This window comes from Somniosus microcephalus, chromosome 7 (assembly GCF_052327205.1).
Source record: "Somniosus microcephalus isolate GS21.2 chromosome 7, FLI_Smic_1.0, whole genome shotgun sequence".
Lineage (NCBI taxonomy): Eukaryota > Metazoa > Chordata > Chondrichthyes > Squaliformes > Somniosidae > Somniosus > Somniosus microcephalus.
Genome location: NC_140993.1, coordinates 272,527,486 through 272,553,002, shown reverse-complemented (window position 1 = coordinate 272,553,002; position 25,517 = coordinate 272,527,486). Strand labels below are relative to the sequence as shown.

Genomic DNA, 25,517 nt, shown 5'->3' with positions numbered 1-25,517 from the left:
TTAAAAGTGGGTATTGGATTTGCTCTAGCTGTGGAGACCAGTTACTTCAGGCACCCTCCTTCTATTAATGTGACCACTAAAGGGAGGGGACCCGTCTGCATCCTGGAATTTAAACACGAACCTTCCCTTCGGCACTGTCTGGGCGCTGATCCAGAGCCCAGGAAAACACACACTGACAAAATATGCTGCGTATCTTGAACATAAGGGCGATTCCATAATCCTGCACTCCCAGTGAAGAAGTGTGCTTGCAAAGAGTGCCGGTCAGAGATGAGGCTATAACATTAATGGAATGGGAATGCAGGATCACCTTTATAAAGTACAGGAAACTCTCTTTTAACCGGCACCTAAATAACCGGAAAACTCTGTTAACCGGCAAAATTCAGGAGTAGGTTCAGGTAAGTTTTACTTCATATTAGTGGCCGTTCCTGGATCTGTGGCTGTGTAACTGGGGTTGGTGCACTTGTTGCTAAGCAACAGGGACACTTGGTCTGTGGCCGGAGTTCCTGCACCTGTTGCTAAGCAACAGGGAAGCCTGGATTTGTTGCTGTGTACGGAGCTCTCGTACCTTTTAACTATACCGCTCTGTAATCCGGACTTTTTGATAAACCGGCACCACGCCGGTCCCGTTGGTGCCGGATAATAAAGAGTTTCCTGTATTCCCTTGGACTTTCCTTCCTTAAAGGGTGTTGAGGCCATTTGTAGCGCCTTCTGCTGCCAGCCTGACTCAGATCAGCTAACATGGCACAGAGGAGAATTGAACCTGGAGCCCTTGCTGGTCTTTATGCCTTAACCCACTGGAAGAGCCAGCCTCTGTTTGAATAACCAAGATGGCTGCCTGCCCCAAGACTTTTGCCAATGTCACTCTTTGGTTGTATCTGCACGACCACGATCAAGCTGGTGTGAACGGATCTGAGCTAACTTGGGTGGAAATGGAGTGAGACTCTCTCTTCCGAGGTACCTCACTTTGCCTTGCCCTGGAATCAGGTTGGAGGACCTGACTCTGGATTTATACTATGGGGAAATCTTGGCACGACCCCACCCTCACGAGGTGGGGGCCTTAAACAATGGGTTACATAAGACATAGTAGGAGCAGGAGTAGATCATTTGGCCCCTCGAGCCTGCTCCGCCATTCAATAAGATCATGGCTGATCTGATCTTGGCCTCAATTCCACTTCCCTGCCCGCTCCCCATAACCCTTGACTCCCTTATCATTCAAAAATCTGTCTATCTCCATCTTAAATATATTCAACTAGCTGGAGTGCCCGGCAGTGCCGAGGCTTTTTCGAGGGCATGTTGTTGTTGGAAGAGAGAGAGAGAGCGACTGGGGGGAAGAGAGAGAGCGACTGGGAGGAAGAGAGAGAGCGACTGGGGGGGGGGAGGGGGAGGGGGGAGTGGGGGAAGGGGAAGGGGAAGGGGGAGGAGTGGGGGGGAGGAGGGGGAGGGAGGAAGGAGACGATGAGGGGGAAGGGGAGGGAGAAGGGGGAGGGAGGAGGGGGAGGGAGGGAGGGAAGGGGATGGGGGGGAGGGGGGAAGGGAGGGGGAAGGGGAGGAGGGAGGGAGGGGGTGGGGGGAAGGGGGGTGTGGGGGGAAGGGGGGGTGTGGGGTGTGGAAAGGGAGGGGGGGAGATAAACTTAAAGTACTTATAAAACATTTTTGGTAAATCTTTCTATAACATACACTTTACAACCTCACCAATCTTTTTATTAAAAAAGGGGTCCTCATCTGTCAGTGTGTTGTATCACAAACAATGGCCGCAGCTTGCTTTTCAGTTGGAAAGATGAGGCCCCACCCACACAGTAGACTGTCTGTCCCGGTCACCAGGACCCGATTGGGAGCACTGAAGCCCCACCCACTCTGTGTTCCTGTACTAAGATGGCCGCACATGCACTCTGTTACACACTGAATCAAAATGGCGTCGCACTGAAACTTTTTGCCCTCCTTGATAAAGATGGCTGCCGTTAACCTGGGGCTGTCAGCAGAAGAAATTCCCTCAGCTGCAAACACAGGATCTTTAGATTATTATTCGGGGCTTGCGACCTACCCCAGTTGCTAATGAAGCCTCCCCACCTACCGACCCTGGGAATGGAGCTGAGGCAGCACACCCTCTCCCCTCTGGAAGTGTTGGTCCCTGTCTAGGCCGGGAGCCTGGGAGTGGAGTTGCGTTGCTGGCAGTTGGAGAAGCCTAGGCCCCGGGCCTGGAAAAACGGTGAAAGGTAGGAAAATTATAGAGGTTAGAGAAAAGATTTACAAATTAATTAACTTTTTTTAAAAACAATTTGTGTTTTAAAAGCAACTTTTTTTTTGCTGGAAATGTAGATTTGAAAAGAAACACGCAGAAGGTGGGAAAAAGAAATGAACAGTTTGGAATCAAGATGGCGGCCACTCACCTCATTTCAGAATGATAAGGCCCGCCCACACACCGATTGGTCGACCGTCATGTCACCGAAGCGTAGGATTGGTCAATCGTCCTGTCACTCGACTCTAGGATGGCCCGCCCGCACGCGCGACGAACCCGCCCCCGCCACGCAGCGATTGGTCGACCGTTGGGTCGCTCGACCGTACGATTGGTCGACCTCGACGTCACTCAATGCTAATGAGCAGATAATGAGCGGAATTTTGAACGTTTTTTGGATACCGCGGGCACAATGTTTGTCTCACCGAAACGTAAATACGCTTACGACCGTTCTGGAATCGTAAGCTTTCTTTTGATGTAACACACGTGTAGGTACGCTCTATATCTTGAGAGTGTATAGCCGGACAGACAGACAGACAGACAGACGGTCGGAATGACAGACAGAAGAACCGCTTTATATATATAGATGACAAAATGACAGATGTGCTGCTCGCAGATTTTTTTGTTGCAATCTCTTCAGGGCTGTGGCGGTAATGCCAGGTCCCACCACGTTGACCCCATGTAACTTTAGCTTTGCACCAGTGCTCCGTTAGTAGTCAAATTCCAGCCTTAGCCAGCCACTGGGAGATGCACAAGAGGAGACCCGTTGATGGTCTTTGATTTGCCTCGATTGGCTGCCTTCCCTGGTGGTTGAGTTTCTGAATTCACCATTTGGGGAACCAGCCTCCAACTGTTGCTGTGGCAACAACATGGAGCTGTAAGTGATAACATGACCATACAATCAATCATCGTGGAAATTAATTCCACAATTTGACCGGGTGTCACATCCACTCGACGAGCGATCGCGGAGTTTTACTGTAGTACATTTTCCAGAGACATTCCATGTGGGGGATCAGAACTTTGTAAATCTTACCAGTTTTATCTTACATCCCTAATCATAGCCCTGTTCAGACTGGACGTTGTCTCCTCCAACTGAATAGATCTTGTAGCTACAAATATATCATCACCCATCAGGCCACGTTGTACTGTGTAATAAGCAAAGAGATCAGCACACTCGGACACACTTACATAGTTTGCTGAAAGCAACGTTTATATTTGGAAGATATTTGTTAAAAAAAAATGTATAAATCACTGTAAAGCTTTAGAACAAAGTGTTTACTCAGAATAGTTTACAAGATACATGAAAGATGAACAGGGTGAATCATAACTCAAAGATTTTGGCCTGGATATCTTTCTACATTCTGCCTTGTACAGAGTCTGGTTAACAAATAAATTGCATAATATGTTCAGATGCAGCATTCTTGTAGTTCCTATGGTAATCTTAATTGGAACCAGCTGCTTGTTGAGTTCGAGTGAGGAGGGGTGGTGGGGGGGAGATGGATTTGGTTGTTTTGAGTCAGTCTCCTGAAAGACGTACGGTACTTATTAAATGTTCTTCTGTTCCCATCCGATAAAGAGACCATGACTTCATCGACTGAGGTCAAGACAGGATTTTTGTTTATTTTTTTCTCTTCAAAAATCAACATTATAGCAAACTAACTCAAAGAAATGCACACAGCCCTTCGAAGTTTGATTTAAAATCAGGACACTTGTTTTCAAACTATCTTTCTGATATATGTGTAAACTGTTAAATAAACCACTTACAGGAAACTCTTTTTTTATCCGGCACCGACAGGACCGGCGTGGTGCCGGTTTATCAAAAAGTCCGGATTACAGAGAGGTATAGTAAAAGGTACAAGAGCCCCGTACGCAGCAAGAAATCCAGGCTTCCCTGTTGCTTAGCAACAGGTGCAGGAACCCCAGCCACAAGATCCAAGCGTCCCTGTTGCACAGCAACAGGTGCAGGAACCCTGGTTACACAGCCACAGATCCAGGAATGGCCACTAATATGAAATAAAACTTACCTGAACCTACTCCTGAATTTTGCTGGTTAACAGAGTTTTCCGGTTAGTTAGGTGCCGGTAAATCGAGAGTTTCCTGTAATTCTTTTCAGAGTTGTGTACAGTGGCTTTGTCCGCCTTGTCACCTCCTCCAGGCATTTTCACCAGCCCTAGAGCAACACTCGGTCTACAGCCCCCGCCTGCTCCCGTCAGCTCTCTGCTCAGCAACACTCGGTCTACAGCCCCCTCCTGCTCCCATCAGCTCTCTGCTCAGCAACACTCGGTCTGCAACACTCGGTCTACAGCCCCCGCCTGCTCCCGGCAGCTCTCTGCTCTGCTTTACTGGTAGCTTTCGACACACGCCCATCCCTTACAAAGCTAAGCAGGAGAGAAGGGTTAGAAAAAGGGATGGGGAGAGAGAGAAGCAGGAGGAGGAGAGAAAAAGTAAAAAATAAACAATATTTTTGCTCTAGAATTTCAATTTTTTTTCCTCCAGTGAAATTAGGTGTGGCCAGCCTGAGTGATTCAGATGGCTGTAAGAGACCTCATGGCCGTGTTCAAATACGAGCAGGGAGTTCTGCTGGGGTCCTGGGCAACATTCCTCCCTCAGCCACCGCCATCAAATAATAGATTCATTGGCCATTGATCTCACTGCTGTTTGTGGGATCTTGCTGTGCACTGATCAGCTGCTGTGTTTGCATACCAACCGTGATGACGATCGGAAATTAATTTGGGTGAAGTGATTTGAGATATGATAAAGGCTCAGTCTTGGCTCAATTGGTTGCCACGGTTTCCCTACATTACAGCAGGGACTACACGTCATGGGCTGTGATGAGCGTTGGGGTGGGTGAGGCGCCAGATGAATGCAAGATCATTCTCTTAAAAAAATAGCCTTTTCTAAACCCAGGTATTTGTGCTCAAGCTGCAGTCCTGTTGATCTTCCTAGCGTGGGCTTTGTGTAGCCAGTGGTCACGTCAAAGTAAAGTGACCCGGAGTTTTAAGAACCTCTTTTTTTTTTACTGACCGCTGCTGGTCTTCCTGGAGTACTGTGTACAATTTTGGTCTCCTTACCTAAGGAAGGATATACTTGCCATAGAGGGAGTGCAACGAAGGTTCACCAGACTGATTCCTGGGATTTATGAAGGGGAAGTCATGTTTGACAAATTTGCTGGAGTTCTTTGAGGAAGTAACATATAGGGTGGATAAAGGGGAACCAGTGGACGTAGCGTATTTAGACTTCCAAAAGGCATTTGACAAGGTGCCACACAAAAGATTATTGCTTAAGATAAAAAATCACGGGATTGGGGGTAATATTCTGGCATGGATAGAGGATTGGCTATCTAACAGAAGGCAGAGAGTTGGGATAAATGGTTCATTCTCAGACTGGCAATCAGTAACTAGTGGTGTTCCGCAGGGGTCAGTGCTGGGTCCCCAACTCTTTACAATCTATATTAACGATTTGGAGGAGGGGACCGAGTGTAACATATCAAAGTTTGCAGATGATACTAAGATGGGAGGGAAAGTAGTGAGTAAGGAGGACATAAAAAACCTGCAAGGGGACATAGACAGGCTAAGTAAGTGGGCAGAGATTTGGCAGATGGAATACAATACTGGAAAGTGTGAGGTTATGCACTTTGGCAGGAAAAATCGTAGAGCAAGGTATTATCTTAATGGCAAGAAACTGGAAAGTACTGAAGTACAAAGGGATCTGGGGGTCCTGGTGCACGAGACTCAAAAGGTTAGTATGCAGGTGCAGCAAGTGATTAAGAAGGCCAGTGGAATGTTGGCTTTCATTGCTAGGGGGATAGAATATAAAAATAGGGAGGTATTGCTTCAGTTGTACAAGGTATTGGTGAGACCGCACCTGGAATACTGCATACAGTTTTGGTGTCCATACTTAAGAAAAGACATACTTGCTCTCGAGTCAGTACAAAGAAGGTTCACTCGGTTAATCCCGGGGATGAGGGGATGGACATATGAGGAGAGGTTGAGTAGATTGGGACTCTACTCATTGGAGTTCAGAAGAATGAGAGGCGATCTTATTGAAACATATAAGATTGTGAAGGGGTTGGATCGGGTGGATGCGGGGAGGATGTTCCCGATGATGGGTGAAACTAGAACTAGGGGGCATAGTCTTAGAATAAGGGGCTGCTCTTTCAAAACTGAGATGAGGAGGAACTACTTCACGCAGAGGGTGGTAGGTCCATGGAATATGCTGCCCCAAAAAGCTGTAGAAGCTACATCATTACATAAATTTAAAACAGAAATAGACAGTTTCCTAGAAGTAAAGGGAATTAAGGGTTACGGGGAGCGGGCAGGAATTTGGACATGAGTCTAGGTTCGGATCGGACATGGCCCTGTGGGTAGCGGAGCGGGCCCAGGGGCCATGTAGCCTGATCCTGCTCCTATTTCATGTGTCTAATTCTGTTAGATTCAGGAGATGGTTCTGTGATAGTAGATTGGCGGTTAGGATCAGATCAGCCATGATCTTATTGAATGGCGGAGCAGGCTCGAGGGGCCGATTGGCCTACTCCTGCTCCTATTTCTTATGTTCTTATGGCGGGACTGTCGCATGAGAAGAGATTGAGTAAACTGGGCTTGTATTCTCTTGAATTCAGAAGAATGAGAGGGGATCTCATTGAAGCATACAACATTATTACAGGGCTTGATAGGGTGGATGCTGGGAGAATGTTTCCCTTAGCTGGGGAGTCTAGAACCAGGGGTCACAGACTCAAGATAAAGGGTAGGCCATTCAGGACTGAGATGAGAAGAAATGTCTTCACACAGAGGGTGGTGAATCTTTGGAATTCTCTACCCCAGAGGGCTGTGGAGGCTCAGTCATTGGGTATATTCAAAACAGAAGTCGATAGATTTCTGACTAGTAATGGCATCAAGGGATATGGCGATAGGGCCGGTGAATGGAGTTGAGGCAGAAGATCAGCCATGATCTGATTGAATGGCGGAGCAGGCTCGAAGGGCCGAATGGCCTACTCCTGCTCCTATTTCTTATGTTCTTATGTTCTTTTCTTAAGCCCTCTGCTCGAGTGGTGGCAGCACACCTTGGTGGCGCCGTCATGTCATCACTCACGGGTGCCGCTGACCACTCAGTCTTGACTCAACATCATGATGTCACTACACCATACACTGGGGGGAAAATGACAGGACCAGTTCAGCATGTACACAAAATGGCAGGCCCCAGAAAGACCGGCTGCGCCGTTGAATGCAAGACGGTGGCTCAATTGACTCAATCTCCTGAGACTTGGGCTGCAATGCAAAAGCAGCTTCCAATCCAGCCCAGTGTTTTATCAGCAGAAACTGGACATCAGGAAAGATGAGCCTAAAAGAAGGGACGTTTTACCATTTTAATGATCCACGGGGGGGGGGTGAGAGCAGGCTCTGGGGGAGAGGGGGCCATGCCCCCTGTCGAGATTAATGCCTTCCAGTCGGAATCCCAAGCATTGGTTGTATTAAACGAAAGCTGGTCTTTGCGCTGAATCTAGTCTAAGCCCCTGGTTCTGTGGGACGTGCGTGTTAGAAACACAAGAACCCATAGTAAGCCACAAAAGCCCATTTGGCCTTGGTGTTTCAGAGCAGGATGCAGCTCACACTCTTTAATCTGTTCACTTTGTAATCCAATCCTTGGTCTATTGAGGTCATCTATCCGTTGCTCAATTCATCATTGTTCCAATGTATTGGTTAGTCTAACTACCCTGGCTGAAGCTCGTATTGCTGTACAAGTGCTCAAAGTGTCGTCCTTTGAAAAATAACAAAGAATGCTCAAATATGTCCCTGTGGAGCTATCAACTGATAGTAGTTACACTAACGTACAAGAGTTCAAATATGAGTTGAATTTCTTGAATGAAAATAACAGTGAAAAAATTGTATGGATTTAATCAGAGGAAACCTTAATAAGCTAAGATTAGTAGTTTTAGGAGTCTGGCTGAATGCTCACAAGTATTCAGGGTTCGATTCCATATATGGCAGAAATGCAAACAGTTATTAGCAAAATCAACAACTACCCACTGACCTGGTTAATAGTTTAAGATGTAATTACATTTTACCACTTACAGACTCTCAGTCAGCAAACTTTTGAACACACTGACATTTCTGGGCCTGACACAAACCAGGTACATTCAGATTATTTACACTGTTTCTCCAAAGCTATTTCCTGATGAACTCAATAGCCAAGTTCCATGCTTTTTGTGGAATCAGGCCCAAGTCTCCTCGGGATACAAGAGCCATCCCACAATGAACCTGGCACTGCCAAAAGGGGCCAAGTGTTTTTCTCCTGGAGCGGGTCCATTCTGGCTCACTGGAAAGAAACGATCTAATGGAACAATTCCAAAATTAACCTTTTTTCTTTTTAAAATCAAATGTTAATTAATTATAATTTTTAGGTTAGCCAAACAAAAAAGAAAATATTGCAGTAGTCAAATTAACATCATTTGATAAGTAGGAACAAGAGATTCAATTTTGAGAAGAATCCAAGCACTGTGAAACAAAGTAATATTCACCTCCCAAATATTTGCCTCGTAATCTTGTTTCCAGTAATTTTATGTGCTCTAATATCTTGAGTTCACTCGCCAAGCTTTAGTGGACCATTTTCGGCCAGCGTACCTTTTGTGACCATTTCCTACATTACACCAGTGACTGAACTTCCAAAGTACTTCATTGGCTGTAAAGCGCTTTGGGATGTCCTGAGGTCGTGAAGAGCGCTGTAGAAATGCAATGCTAGTCCTTCATTGGGACAGGGGCCAGTTCATAGTGTTTACCAGATTTCCGAATTTAGACCGATATCCACACATTCCCTGACTGAACAGTTACTTCAGCTGCACGAGCTGCCCTTGGCCAGACGTCCCCTGGAGCTTCTCCTCCCACTGATCCTCATTAGGCATCTCATTGCAGCGGAACTCCAGCTCTCTGAGAAGTTTGGTTTTGGGGTTATGAGTACTTATTCAGACAATGACTGGCAAGTCAAAGATGCATCTCAGCTGCTCTTGGCACTTGGCCAAAACAAATCCTACCCCAGTGGCTCTCCTCTCCATTATCTTTCACTGTTTGAATTGGATTCGAAAAGGTCAGTACATCGTCTGCAGCACTGTATATGTAGGCTACTTTATTGTACCTGGGAAGCTGGGATGGGTGCAAAGGTCTACTCACGCCAGCAAGCTGCGATGACGTTCCTCAGACAGTTTTGCCAGTATTTTCCATGGGAATTAATTTAAAAACATTACAATGCATTTACCACAACACTGCTAGCATTATGAGTGGAACATTGCCAGTTTTGATGTACCCAAAATATATTGCTAGGCTCTTGTCCACTCAGAACACATTGCCGTCCTTCATCAATCCAGAAAACATTTTGTTCCATGTTTACCCAGTACAAATTACCAGCCTCTATCCACCCAACATACACTGCTATCTTCTGCATGCCCACAACACATTGCCAGCCTCTGTATATTCAGCACAAATGACCAAACTCTGTGTACTACAAACACATTGCTATCCTCTGCGCACTCAGAAGACATTGCAGCCTCTGCATACTCAAAACGTATTGCCGTCTTCTGCATACCCACAACATATTGTCCTTTTATGTGTACTCAAAATACATTGGCCCAGAAATTCGGGTCGGGGGCTTCCCACGGGTGCAAGCCTCCGACCTGCACTTACCTAGCGCGCTGACTGTTGAGCTGTGGGCCCGCGTGGAATTCTGATCCTGGGCCTGCTCCAACTGCCGGCGCGCAGTGCTTGCGTATCCCAGGGGCGCAGTTAGTTTGAAGCGTCCCCTGGGGTCACGTGGACCATGGAGAGCCAATCGTAAGAGGGAATCTCCATTCATAAGTTTGACAGGAAGACCTGTCAAACCTATAAATACTATAAACCCCAAAACATCACTAAATTTTCAAATAAATTTTTTAAAAAATCACATTTTTAAAATAAACTATAAATTACATGAAATAACTATTTTAAACAATAATTTAAATTTTTGAAAAAATTAATTACATTTTCTAACAGGGCTAAAAATAAACTTACCTTTCTTCAAAGTATTTAAAAATAATAAACCTGTGGAAAAAATGTTTTAATTTTAATTAATTCACCACTTACCTTGTTAAAAGCAGGTCTTGCGACTGGGAAAACCTGCAAAAAAAACGTAAGTTCAATGCGCACGCGCTGCCTCTCCGGCGCATGCGTTCGACTTCTGAACCCCTTCCTTCAGGGGAACGGAAGTGCCGGTTTCCCGCGCATGCGCAGTGCATGCACGAAACCGGCACTTCCATTGGGCTTACGGGTGAGTACCCCATGCGTACTCACCCGTGGAGACCCGAATTTCTGGGTTGTTGTCACCCTGTGTGAACCCAGAACACATTGCCATCTTCTGTGTATCTGAACTCATTGCCACTCTCTGTTTACTCAGAACACAATGGGGGTAACATTTGATTTCAGTGTGGGTGGTAAGCTGGCAGTATCCTATCTGCCATCCATTGCCCACCCTGCCTGATTTTCCTTTCCGTTGACTGCCGATCCGACACCTCCAGTTTTCCGCCCCTGCCAAAGTTGAAAGTTCTCCCCTTTATTAACAGTGTACTCAGCGCACCTGGTCACCCTATATATACTCCAATCGCATGTGGGGGCAATTGTTGACTGTGGTGTAAACCAGGCGGGCAGCGGGTGGGGCGTTTGCGACACGTGCCCGAGGGCACCCAACGCCCAAACCGTTTTCATGGTCAGGCCTCACGTGGATGGACATCCAAGAGCTGCTGGAGCTCAGTGAGCACTAACGGGCTAGCACGCAAATCAGCTTCACTTCGGGACATACACAGTCTCTCCCTGTCTGACTAGAAAGTGTGATATCTCTTGACGGCCTCGGACTCGGATGTCTCTAGACTGACTTCTCCAGAGAGGGAGAGAGAGATAAAGACTGACCTCCGACCCCTTCCTCAGCTCTGTGTATCTTTGAGCCTTTAATCAAAGTTACCACCGTGAATGAGAACCACCTCCCTGCAGTTGGTTCATACATCCTCCACCTGTGTTCACTTCTTTCCAGCTTTTCAATAAAACCTTCAACCCATTACCTCTCCTCCTCCCCCCCCTCATTTTCGTTTTGTTCAGTTCCATGAAATAGCTTGCTTATCTTTCATTTTCCAGTTCTAATCAAGGGTCCGCACCTGAAAGAATAGCCTGTGTTTTTCTTCCCGGATGCTGACCGACCTGCTGTATATTTATAGCATTTTCTGTTTTGATTTCAGATTTCCGGCATCTTTTTATTCCTTAAAATGTCCTAACACGTGCGGTCCCTAAACTAAATCTGAATGGAGTTTTGTTCCTGTTATCTTTAACTTTGGCTCTGATAGCTGAAGCAGAGATTCCTTGTGCTTCCGACACTGGGATGCATGTCTCTTGGGCCAAGCAGCACTTTGATTTTTGCTCCATTCACCTTGAACTTGAGGGGCTTCGAGCCAACAGGAGTGTTTCCAATCCATTCGCGTGACCTTTGAGGTTAACATTCAGTGAACATTGCATTTAAGTCTGGAATTCCCCCGCTGCCCTAAGTTTCCTTTCTAATCCAATGGGACATCATTACTTGTCTACAAAAATATCAAATGATCGCAATATTCGAACATACTCTTCAGAAATGTTGAATGGTGCAGCTGTTATGGTTGTGACTTCTAACACTCAAACACAAAGCAGTTTGAGAAGGTGTAAGGGCCGTTTTTCAGACTTTGTACCAACGGTGGTAACTCAGGAAATATCCCCCCACAACGTAATTGTCTTCAAACCACAGCATTATATTTATTTAGCTCCATATTGTTTCTGACAACACAGTTTGAAATGTCTAACTTGTTTTTCTTTTTACGTGGTTGATGCAGTCTTTAAGATAGTTTGTGTTTCTTTTCTGCAGTGGGAATGTGGAGCGTAATGAATCTCTACACGACAACACACTCCTCCTCACAATGCCTCTGAAACACGAAGTGGACACGGCTGTTACAGGGTAAAGTCCATCAATGTACTGGCAAGATTTGAAGTGACTATTGCTGGAACACAATTTGCCACAAAAAGATTAAGGGGTGGAAATTCAGGTGCACCCATTTTTGGGTGTGTGGGCTGGGGAAGTGACGGCGGGGGGGTGCGTTAGGTTGAATCCCTGCGCCTGAATGCTGAGGCCTGAGGAGCACCCAATATTCTTGCTGCAGTTGTACAGGGCCTTGGTGAGACCGCACCTTGAGTATTGTGTGCAGTTTTGGTCACCTTATCTGAGGAAGGATGTTCTTGCCATGGAGGGAGTGCAGCGAAGATTCACCAGGCTGATACCTGGGATGGCAGGAATGACGTATGAGGAGAGATTGGGTCGATTGGGCTTATACTCGCTGGAGTTTAGAAGAATGAGAGGGGATCTCATTGAAACTTATAAAATTCTAACAGGACTAGACAGACTAGATGCAGGAAGGATGTTCCCGATGGTCGGGGAGTCCAGAACCAGGGATCACAGTCTAAGGATAAGGGGTAAGCCATTTAGGACAGAGATGAGGAGGAATTTCTTCACCCAGAGAGTGGTGAACCTGTGGAATTCTCTACCACACAAGGCAGTTGAGGCCAATTCATTAAATATATTCAAGAAGGAGTTAGATATATTTCTTAAGGCTAAAGGGATCAAGGGATATGGGGAGAAGGCAGGGACAGGGTACTAAGTTTGGATGATCAGCCATGATCTCATTGAATGGCGGAGCAGGCTCGAGGGGCCGAATGGCCTAGTCCTGCTCCTATCCCTTATGTTTCTATGTAACGATGTAATATTGGGCCTCTGGCCTCATTAACATCAAGCTGGAGTGGCGCAAACAGCCAGCCAGTGAAGAGTAAATCCAGATTTGGCTGCTGGTGGGTGAGGGGGTGGGGTGTTGCGGGAGTGGGTGGGGTGGTGGGTGGGGAGTGGGGTGAGGGGGTGGGGAGGGGGGTTGGAGGGCAGGGAAACGGAGGCTGGGTCGGGAGATCAGAGGGAGGGGAGGGGGAATCAGAGACCGGGAAGGGAAATTGGAGGCTGTGTCATGTCGGGAGGTAGGAGGGTGGGGGTGGGGGGTGTTGCGGCAGGCGAAGACACTGCAGAATGATTTGTTTTCCTCTCCTAACATGGCGAGTGCTTCCAGCTGGAATTGTGTGCTTGCATTTTGCCCGCCGTATTGGGACTGAATTTATGGGCCTGTTCAATCTGCGGTCAGTAAAAGAGGAATGGAATGAAGAAGGAGAGGCTGACAGTTACTGCATTATACAATTAGGAAAATACCAGAGGGGGGATATAATTGTAATGAGTTATAGAGTAATACGAGAGTAGGGAGAACTGAGTACTGGTTTATAGAGTAATAGGAGTGGGGGGAGACCTGATACTACTGGTTTATAGAGTAATGGGCGAGGAGGGACAACTGATCATACTGGGGTACAGAGTGATAGGAGCGGTGGAAAGGTGTTTTGAGTTACAGAGTAATGAGAAAGGCAGATCTTCTGATAATAGTCGCTGCAGGAAGGACTGGAGGGAGGCACCAGGGGAGTGTAGTTTGTCGCCGTGTGGAGTTTCCAAAGGATGTTGCAGGCCTTCTGTGTTGTCAGATGACTTCCTCTCTGTGCTTTTTGTGTAGAGGAGAGCTCGCTGCAGTGTCAGAGTTAATGATTTGTTATTAATGGGTTCACTGACTCCCGAGTCATTTCTCCAGTGCTACTTTAGAAATTTGCAGCTTTAATCTTTCTGCAGCTTTGTCGAAGAGAAACATCCCATTGGGTTAATTAACCCTTTGGGTGCTGTAAGCCTGTGCTGCTTTGAAGATATGAGCCATAGATGGTTGTCTGTGTGTGAGTGTACAGTTCATCACACTTAATGGGCTGGTATGGCAGGACGGATCTTCCACTTGCCCCTTTGACCCCACCACAACACTGACCCATTTTCTTTGGGTTGTGGTTCATTGGCCATAAATGGCAGTTCTCCTGGTAGGATTCCTACTGCCAGGTGGAAGTCTGCCGAGGTTGAGGAGGAAACCGCAGGGGTGCTGCAGTGGGGAGGGAGGCTTCCGTAGCTCCGCAGAAGGCGGTGAAGGCCCGTAAACCGGCACGTGCGCCCTGCAAATGAAGAGGGAGCTGTGCCTTTGTAGGGCTCCGAGCCGACCGGGACTTACCCAGATAGTGTACGGGACCACAACAGAAAACGCTGGAAAAACTCAGCAGGCCAGGCAGCATCCGTGGAGAGAGAAACAGAGTTAACGTTTCAGGTCGAAGACCTTTCGTCAGAACTGGAAAAAAGCAGGAAATGGAACAGGTTTTAAAGCAAGTTTAGGGGCTGGGAAAAGGGAGAGGGGATGAAAGAACAAAAGGGAAGGTGAGTGATAGGATAGAAAGCAGGAGAGGTTAAGAGATATTCAAGGCAAGAGGAGGTGGGACCACAGAGTGTACGGGACCACATTGGAGGGAGAGGAGGCCTATACTTGGACATTGTTGTCATTGTCACCATCCACCACCCGTTGGTCCTGGCGAGGAGCTGTAACAGGGGCAGACGAAAGGGAAATGGGATGAGAAGCTGAGCCCCGCCTCCCCAGTGGCACTTGCATGTGGTGGGTGGGGCTGGCGAGATTAGGGCATTTAAGCAGCAGTAGCCCTATGAGTTAGAGAGTCGATATTGATGAGTCCAACAACATTCGCACTTACCTTCCATTTACCCTGCGGACATAAATGGTTTAGAAAAGAAGGAAAGGCATTGCAGGGGTAATTTCGGCATTCGCAGTGGTGAAGCTGCACTCAGAGTGAGCAGAGTTTGGAGACAGAGCTACAGCAGTGAGTCCTTGATCCTCCAACCTGCACTCCTTGTGAGTGCAGGAGCACAGAACGAAGATATTCTCCAAGATATTCATCGCTCCTCGAACTACTGCTCTCGCCGCATCTTGAGATCCACGCTCAACGTCGTGCGGCGCCACATGAACACTCTCGACCTCTCTCTTCAGCAGCACCAACGCACTCTATCTCAAAGCTGTCCGGGTCCACATAACCTGTCCCATTACCATCTCCTCTTGCCTTGAATATCTCTTAATCCCTCTTTACTTCTCCTGCCTTCCATCCTATCACAGACCTTCCCTCTTGTTCTTTCATCCCCTCCCCCATTTCCCAGCCCCTAAACTTGCTTTTAAATCTGTTCCTTTTCCTGCTTTTTTCCAGTTCTGACGAAGGGTTTCGACCTGAAAGGTTGACTCTGTTTCTCTCTCCACGGATGCTGCCCTGACCTGCTGAGTGTTTCCAGCGTCTTCTGTTGTTAGCACAGAACTAACCCTTGTCAACATCAGTACGTTTTTATTAAATGTTAGAATTTTAATTTACATTTTGCAATGAGACACATACTGGAGATTCCCATGGACGATTGACAGGAGCCTCTGCATGCACATTGCTCAGCAGTTGTTCCTGTAAAGCACCCTCCGCGCTGTGCATGATAGTTATATTGACGTGTGCACTGGCTCTTTTATTTGCTGTGTGCAGGCTATCGACCTGTCAAAGACTTTGGTGCCCAAATTTGTCTTGGGTGATGGCACAAAACGGGCAATAGCGAATCAACGGCACATTTTACACCCCGCCCAATAATATGTGGCGGTCTGTAAAACGGGTTGCCAGTTCGCAATCGGCCATTTTGCGGTACCGCCCATGACAGATTTCACCCCGCGCGAAACCAACATTGGCATCCAGAGATAAATTCCACAATTTGCCGCATACCATTAACATGAAATTAACATCTATTTCAGCTGCTAAACATTATGAATTAAAATGTACAAAAACTATACACAATACAGCCCGGAAATTGCCAGACACTGCTCTGACAATTGAGTCTCGCTCGCCTGGACCAGTGAAACAGGCGTGAGGATCAGCTTGTGCTCCGGATTTTCCAGCTGTTGGTTTGCACCAACAATGGAGTCTTGCTGTCGAGAATCTCCGGTGGTAAATTTTCATCTTTACCGCTTAGGTGGTAAGAAGACAGAAAGGATAACCCGCCTGATAGAGAAAACGCCCTGTTGGAAATAAAAATCGGGCAGTTTCTTTCACAGGCGACGATTTGCCCTGCCAGGTTACTGCCCAGGAGCTGAAAACAAAAATGACCCCCTCTGTCTCTAGCCTCCTGTCCCTCTCTCTGTCCCCCGCATTGCTGGCTGAACCGTCAGTCACCTAGGCTCTGCTCTCTGGCACTCCCTCTTATTCTCTTCGTCCCTTTGAAACTCTCTCTCCTGGCTCAGTGTTTTGTTCCTCTTACTATTAACATGCAAAGTGCCTTGGAACATTTTGTAAATTAAAGGTACTGCAGGAAACTCTCGATTTACCGGCACCTAAATAACCGGAAATCTCTGTTAACCGGCAAAATTCAGGAGTAGGTTCAGGTAAGTTTTACTTCATATTAGTGGCCGTTCCTGGATCTGTGGCTGTGTAATCGGGGTTGCTGCATCTGTTGCTAAGCAACAGGGATGCTTGGTCTGTGGCTGGGGTTCCTGCAGCTGTTGCTAAGCAACAGGGAAGCCTGGATTTGTTGCTGTGTACGGAGCTCTCGTACCTTTTAACTATACCTCTCTGTAATCCAGACTTTTTCATAAACCGGCACCACGCCGGTCCCGTTGGTGCCGGATAAAAAAGTTTCTTGTATATAAATGTTGTCACGTCTTAATTCACTATATATATAAAATTTATATATTAAATTTACACACTCACTTTTACATTTGTTCTATTATCTACATATTAAATAAATTAAAAATGACAATCTGACATTATTTTACATTTTGTTATTGATAAACTCAGTTAAAAAAATGCAGGTGCTGTTTTGTTCTGAAGCTCAAAACATTGCTTCTGAGAGTGTTTCAGATTTAAGTTCCACTTGCTTTGAGACTTGATGCTAGCATTTATTCAGCTGTGCTAAAAAAAAAAAGCTGTTTAGGAATAAATCTCTCCGCCAATAAAACAAAATAAATGCTGATACTTTGTTTATTCTTGATGTTCGGCATTGCTGGGTCTCGCTCGGTGCTGCCTCCTCTCCCTGTCCGTGTTGTTAACTCTCAATTTCTCTTTAAAATAGGTCTATTTCTCCAGCCTCCTTTATTTATGGTGATTCAGTGGATGCATCCAAGTTTATTCAGCTGGAAGACATGTCCTGCCTCTTTCAACCATTCAACTTGACGTTTCAGGTGACATTTCTGAGCCAGTATTCATTTCTTATACGGCAGTAATTTGGTTCAAGTAGTCTGCCTCTTGGTTGTGCACTTGTTCCATCAAAATATCCTTTCAGTCTATGCAACCTTAACCAGTTATAAAAATTGTGTGGGGCGCAGTGGCTCCTGAGCCTGAATTCTGGATAATTTGGTCCCAGTGCGCCAGGAGTGTGAATTTTTAAAATCTATCCTAAATGGGGTATTTCCATGATCTCATAGAGTTATACAGCACAGAAAGAGGCCCTTCGGCCCATCGCGTCCGCGCCGGCCATCAAGCCCTGTCTATTCTAATCCCATTTTCCAGCACTTGGTCCGTAGCCTTGTATGCTATGGCGTTTCAAGTGCTCATCTAAATGCTTCTTGAATGTTGTGAGGGTTCCTGCCTCTACCACCCTTTCAGGCAGTGAGTTCCAGATTCCAACCACCCTCTGAGTGAAAAAGTTTTTCCTCAAATCCCCTCTAAACCTCCTGCCCCTTACCATGAAACTATGCCCCTGGTTATTGACCCCTCTACTAAGGGGAAAAGTTCCTATCCTATCTATGCCCCTCATAATTTTGTACACCTCAATCAGTTCCCCCCTCAGCCTCCCTGCTCTAAGGAAAACGACCCCAGCCTGCCCAGTCTCTCTTCATAGCTGAAGCGCTCCAGCCCAGGTAACATCCTGGTGAATCTCCTCTGCACCCTCTCCAAAGCAATCACATCCTTCCTATAGTGCGGCGACCAGAACTGCACACAGTATTCCAGCTGTGGCCTGACCAGCATTTTGTACAGCTCCATCATAACCTCCCTGCTCTTATATTCTATGCCTCGGCTAATGAAGGCATGTATCCCATATGCCTTTTTAATCACCTTATCTACCTGTCCTATCTTGTGCTTCAACAGAGACCTGCACTCACAGGCATCCTCAGCATCCCCTGCTCATGTCAGAATATACCCAAGAAAACAAAGGGGAGAACAACAGGTTGTGCTTACTAGTTTGACATCCACCAGCTCCTTTCACAGGAAGTCAACTAATGGGTTTTGTAGCTTGTTAACAGGTTTTAAAATGCTGGCAAGGAGAGTCAGGCACTGTACACTTCACTGAGGTGAAGTGTAGGCTATTTTATTTTGTGTTTGCATTAGCAGATCTCAGAACATTGTCTATTTCTGGCAATTGTTAACATTTGACTTTAAGCATTATAAAGGTTTTACTCCAGGAAAGCAGGTCACAGAATCAAATGTAGAGCTCGGTGCTTCCGACTTGCAGCACTCTTGATTTCTTGGATCCTGCACTGAACTCTCTGATTTGACCAGTACCATCATCTGAAGCTGGGCTACAAAGGGCTGTCTGTTAGCAGCCCTCAATCGTAAATTGTTTCTTAGACTTACAGAAGCGACCTGTGAACGATGGAAACTTATAGTTGTGAGGAAAGGCTGGAGATACTGGGACTGTTTCCACTGGAGCAGAACAGGCTAAGAGAAGATTTATTAGAGAATTTTAAAATGATAAACAGTTTTGATAGAGTGAATAGGGAAACACTGGCCCCAATTTTACCTCACCGAGCCGGGAGTGGGGGGGGGAGGGGCAGCTAAAATAAAGACAACAACTTAACCCTGCTGATCCCGTTGCCTTCCAGTCGTGTCCCGATGTTAAGAAAATAAATAAGACGTGGGAGCAGGAGTAGGCCATTCGGCCCCTCGAGCCTGCTCCGCCATTCAATAAGATCATGGCTGATCTGATCTTGGCCTCAACTCCACTTCCCTGCCCGCTCCCCATAACCCTCGACTCCCTTATCGTTCAAAAATCTGTCTATCTCCACCTTAAATATATTCAATGACCCAACCTCCACAGCTCTCTGGGGAAGAGAATTCCAAAGATTCAGGAGAATTCCAAAGATTTCTCTTTTGAGAGGGCAAGTGGGTCACCCACAGGAAAGCAAGGGATCCTGCTTTAAATACGCAGATTGGGTCCAAAGATGTAATTGGGACCTGATCTGTTATCAAAGTCGGATCCCTGAGTGGGGAAGTGACGGCTTGACCGTTAGACTGAACCTGGCGGGAGGTGGACTGTGGGTCAAAAGTGGTCCAACAAGCTAAGTTTAAATTTTTTTATTTTAGGTGGTCTTATGGGCCAGGAGGAGCAGGCGTGTTCCCCCGGGCCTCCCAAGGAAACCTTGGGCCTCCATTGCCTTGAGCTCCCCTCCCTCCCTCCCTCCTCATCACTTAAGTGACTGCAGGGTTCGATCCCATGGTTGGCTCTGGCCTCCTGCCACCGATTGCCTGCTCTTGCCCGCTGGTCAGGTGTTGGACCGGGGTGGGTCTCCAGGAAAATCTATGCAAATGCTCCATGTCCCCGAACTGCCCGGGTTTGCCGCACACTTCAGGGCTCAAACTCACTCTACCCCCCCCCCCCACCCTCCGCCCCCCCGCCCCCCCACCCTCCCCTCACCCCCCCACCCCGCACCCTCCCCTCACCTCCCCCACCCTCCACAACCCCCCTCCCCACCTTTAAAACAGGGGCCACTATTTCTGCTGGTTAGAATGTCAGTGACCAGAAGTCATCAAATTCAAATGATCCCTAACAGAGTGAGGAGAGAGGATAGGAGAAATGTCTTTATGTAGAGAATTGTTGGAGTACAGAACGCTTTGCCACAGGGAATGGTTGAGCCAGAGATCATTTGCTTCTTTTTAAGGGAAAAGCTGACAATTAATGGAAGCAGAGGCAGATCTAGGGCCATGGCGAGAGAGCCAGGCAGTGGAATCACTTTTGGATTGTTCTAGAAAAGAGCTGGCACAGATATGATGGGCCGAATGGCATCCCTCTGTGCTGTTAACGTCTACAGTTCAAACTTACAGGGTTTAGAAATGGCAGCTCTAAAACAGTGACCTGTACACACTGGGCACCTACTTAATGTGTACCTAGTTCTGGTCTGTAACACAGAAATCACAGAAACCCCACAGTGCAGATAGAGGCCATTTCGGCCCATCGAGCCTGCACCGACACATATCCCACCCGATCCCCATAACCCCTACACCAACACATATCCCACCCTATCCCCGTAACCCCACGTATTTAATCCCCCTAACACTAAGGGTCAATTTATCATAGCCAATCAACCTAACCCGCACATCTTTGGACTGTGGGAGGAAACCGGAGCACCCGGAGGAAACCCACGCAAACACGGGGAGAATGTGCAAACTCCACACAGTAACAATCTGGCTTGTCTATTTATAGAACAGTTCTAGACCGTGAACCCAAGATGATTAGTACTCTGAGGACTAAGGGTAATACTACTTTGATGCAATATATGTTTATTTCAATTATGGCACATTAATGTATAAAAGAGTATCTTTGATCCATAAAAGCACCAAGGGTTGTGTGGACCTGACTTATAGGTGCATTCACTGCAGTTTGTTCCTGTTGACTAAATAGGACTCTGTAGTTTTCTCTGAGCCTTACCAAGCCTTGAACATTCAGAGATTTCAGGATTATTTTAACTAAACTCAGTCCCTTTCTGAACCTCTGGGATGGTGTAAATTCTTGGCAGGGACATCTAGCTTTATTCTACAAGCATTCCTTCCGACATAAACAACCCCTTTGGGAAAATGCATTTAGTGCTCGAGAACATATCCCAACCCAGCTCTATGCCTGCTCGGCCCCAGTGACAGCTTTTATTTATCTCATTCTGATCACGCTCCTTCCCATAATGGGGAAGGTATGACAGCAGGGGAGGAGTTATGGTCTCGTATCATCCTGGACCTGAAATCTGTACAAGTCTCTGTATCCCCGCAAAATGACATGAACATTTTCCTGAGGTTTTATATTGCACGGCTGCTAGTTTGAAAACCTGCCAGCTGTAGAACGCTTGAACAAGCCAAGCCACACACTTGTGCACTTGATTGTTTAATGGCAGCATTACAAAGTTGTCAGGTTTTACCTTGTGAACTGAGGCATATTCTGAGCTCTTATTGAGGTAACAAGACGTGAGCCGATTGCACCTATTTTCCTTTGTGTCCACTTTTAGTTTAGTTAAAGTGCTGAGGGTTCCACCCCACTGGATTCATGTGGCGTGAACAATTTATGCGGCCAAGTCAAGGGAACATAACAAATCATTTTAAATGTGTTTGTCCTAACGAGACCATTAAGAGCCTTTCAGTAAGCAGCAGTCTAAAAGTTTACTTCAATGAACTTGCAGCCAGGATTTTCAATGGACATTATATTAAAATGATTCGGCTAATACTGGTCAGAAAGCCTCTATCGAGACTCTTTCTAAAGTGGGATTAAGGTGGACATGTGCTACAGCTTGTGACGTGAGCAGCATTACTCAGCAACAAGTAAATCAGATTGTGATTCCGTGTTTACTTAGCTTATCCACAATTAGAATTGAGGGGAAGTTGCCATTAAGTCTGACTCCGCCACTTATTACACTGCCTTTGTTCCTTTTTTAGAGTTTTCAAGTTGTGATGATTATATAAAGGGTATAAACAAGTACATCTAAAAACATAAACCATCTCTCTAAAGGCTACCTCTGGGAGCCATACAGAAGGATGTCACAGTGAGACAAATAAGGGCACATAGTCAAGCTGGTGCTCCCAGCAGTGAGCAGTGTTTACGGGGCACATCTCCGGAAATTGGGGCTGCGCAGCGTGTGATTTTCACTCATTAAGAAGGAGCTCTGGATTGCAGAATCATCCCATGTTCTTTTATAGAGTTCAGTATTGGCGTTCTGCACAGAGCGGGATTAAAACAGGGTCTACTTAAACAAGAGTGTTTTATTTGGGAATTTGGAAAGAGTGGGAATTTCTGTTAAGCATTAGATGTAAAAAGTGAAAGTTAGTTTAAACATTTTGATTTTAACCTAGAACTTTAAAAACTGTAGTTAACAGAAGCTGCCTGTCCGTGGCAATTAACCGTCAGTCAGCTGTAAGTGTTTGTCTTGAATAGGCGCGAATCACCAGGAGCAGGGGAGCTGAGTCATCACTTGTAAATTGGGTGAGGCTCCTAGAGTATAAGAGTAAACAGGTCTGCAGAGCACAGAGTGGGATTAAAATGGAGTGTACTTAAACAGTGTTTTATTTGGGAATTAGGAAAGAGTGGGAATTTGGAGAAGGGGGGAAGGAGTTGCTGCTTTTTGCCTGCACTACTTGTAGTGCTTTGTGTTACAGGTAGATATTTAATTTCAGTACCCGTAACTTAATCTAGATTAAGTAAGTAGTCAAGAAATTACACTGTAAACAAAGTTACCTAATTACAAATTTAATTAAATAAATCAAAGTCATATAGGGATGGCAGTGCAGGCGGTGTGTCGCAACTGCAGCATGTGGGAGTTTGTGGAGAGCAGTGATCCCGGACAACCACGTTTGCAGTAAGTGCCTGCATCTCGGGGAACTTCAGCTCAGAGTTTTTGAGCTGGAGTCTGAGGTGCAGACATTGCGGGGCATCAGGGATGGGGAGAGTTACCTGGACACTTTGATCCAGGAGGCTGTCACACCCCTTAGGTTAGGTAGTGGTACAGGGCTGGTTAGTGGTCAGGGACAGGAGGGTGTGAATGCAACTCAGGCAGGCAAGGGGACCCCAGGTGCAGTGCTGGAGGAGCCTCAGACTTTGCCCTTGTCCAACAGGTATGAGGTTCTTGCTGCCTGTGTGGATGAGGGAAAGGCCTGCAGGATGGATGAGCAAGCTGACCATGGCACCATGGTGCAGGAGGCCATTCAAATGGGAGGAGTGAAAGGGAATGTAGTTGTGGTAGGGGACAGTATAGTCAGGGGGATAGATACTGTTCTCTGCAGCCGCGACCGAGAGTTCCGAAGGTTGTGTTGCCTGCCCGGTGTGAGGGTTAAAGACATCCCATCGCGGCTGGAGGAGAACTTAGAGTGGGAGGGGGAGTATCCAGTTGTCATGGACCATGTAGGAACCAACGACATAGGTAGAACTAGGAATGAGGTTCTGCTGAGGGAGTTTGAGGAACTAGGATCCAAATTAAAAAGCAGAATGTCAAAGGTAATAATCTCTGGATTGTTACTTGAGCCACGTGCAAATTGGCATAGGGACAAACAGATTAGAGGTTTAAATGCGTGGCTCAAAGGTGTGGGAGGAAGGGGTATTGGTTCATGGGGCACTGGCACCAGTACTGGGGAAAGAGGGAGCTGTTCTGTTGGGATGGGCTCCACTTAAAATGGGCTGGGACCAGTGTCCTGGTGAACCGAGGGCAGTAGACAGGGCTTTAAACTAATGTGGGGGGGGGGGGGGCAGCGGTGGGAAGATTCAGGAAAGAGTAAATTTAAAATCAGCGAGAGAAATGTCAAGGCTGCAGAGCAAAATAGAGTGTTGGGTAAAAATAAGCAGAGTGGGTCAGGAAAGGACAGAAAGAGTAACAAAGGTAAAGAGGCATCAATGACTAAGGTAACATCAGGGAAAAACAGAAAAAAATCAAAGTTAAAGGCACTATATCTGAATGCGTGAAGCATTGGCAACAAAATAGATGAATTAATAGCGCAGATAGAAATGAACAGGTTTGATCTAATAGCGATTACGGAGACGTGGTTGCAATGTGGCTAAAGTTGGGAACTAAATATTCCAGGATACTTAACTTTTAGAAGAGAAAGGCAAAATGGAAAAGGGGGAGGGGTAGCCCTGATAATAAAGGATGGGATAAAGACAGTAGTAAGGAAGGATCTTGGCTCCGAAAATCAAGAAGTAGAATCAGTTTGGGTGGAGCTAAGAAACAGCAAGGGGCAGAAAACATTGGTGGGAGTTGTTTATAGGCCCCCAAACAATAGTTGTAATGTAGGACAGAGTATAAATCAGTAAATTAGAGATGCATGTAACAAGGGTAATACAGTGATAATGGGGGACGTTAATCTACATATAGACTGGGCAAACCAAATTTGCAGTAATAGTGTGGAGGGCGAATTCATGGAATGTATGCAAGATAGTTTTCTAGATCAGTATATTGAGGAACCAACTAGGGAACAGGCTATTTTAGATCTAGTATTGTGCAATGAGAAAGGGTTCATTAATAACCTTGTAGTAAAGGGGCCTTTAGCAAAGAGTGAGCATAATATGATAGAATTTTATATTGAGTTTGAAAGTGATTTCATTAACTATGAAACTAGGGTCTTAAATCTAAACAAAGTAAACTACATAGGTATGAGGAGCGAGTTGGCTAAGATCAATTGGGAAACTACATCAAAAGGTATGATGGTAGAGAAGCAATGGCTAGCATTTAAAGAATTAATACATAATTTACAACAAATATACATTCCTTTAAGGCACAAAAACCCCCACAGGAAAAGTGGTCCAACCGTGGCTAACAAGAGAAGTTAAAGATAGTATTAGATCAAAGAAAGAGGCTTATAATGATGCCAAAAAGAGTAGTAAGCCTGAGGATTGGGAGGAGTTTAGAATTCAGCAAAGGAGAACCAAGAAATTGATAAAGAAAGGGAAAATAGAATACCAGAGTAAACTAGCGAGAGACATAAAAACACCCTGTAATAGCTTCTATAGGTGTGTAAAAAGGAAAAGATTAGCGAAAGTAAATGTAGGTCCCTTACAGGCTGAGACAGGAGAAAGTATAATGGGGACTAAGGAAATGGTACTGTGGCCGCGATTGACAGCGGGTTGGAAACCCGCCACCATCCCGCCTCCACGCAACTTTGCAAAGTGTTGGGTCTGCGAGTCCCGATCAGACCCGACACCAAGCGGCGGGAGAGGCACTTAAGGCAGTTAACAGCTTGTTAACTGCCTACATAATCCCATTTTTACCAGGCTCTTCCCATTTTAGTACTTTTTCAGCGTGTTGCACGTCATGCGACAAACACGCCAGCTGATTGTGTCGGGTTCAGCAACTCGCTGAATTCTTGACGGCTGCTCCTGCAGCTTAAAAGCGGACCTGTAACATGGCTGCCTTTCAGATGACAGAACTTTGTGTTTTGAGGTTTTGGAACACATTTTGCAGGTCTATTGAGCTTGTAAGTGTTTAAGTTGAGAACCATATGCACTGCGACCTCCTTGGGAAAACCCTCTCCCCACATTGACTGAGCGCTTATAACATCTATTCCTCAACTGAGATATATACCAGCGGAATGGGAACCAT

The 25,517-nt window shown here is 46.2% G+C and overlaps 1 protein-coding gene across 2 annotated transcripts in view; it reads left to right on the top strand.

Moving 5' to 3' along the window:
• The window catches only part of itga9 (integrin, alpha 9), a 539,537-nt gene that overhangs the window by 412,800 nt on the left and 101,220 nt on the right, over positions 1–25,517 (top strand). For both annotated transcript variants that reach the window (XM_085993779.1, XM_085993778.1), the window contains 2 exons: positions 12,134–12,223; positions 17,309–17,417. In XM_085993779.1, the coding sequence (XP_085849905.1) occupies positions 12,134–12,223; positions 17,309–17,417 (199 nt within the window). The remainder of the gene's footprint in view (positions 1–12,133; positions 12,224–17,308; positions 17,418–25,517) is intronic.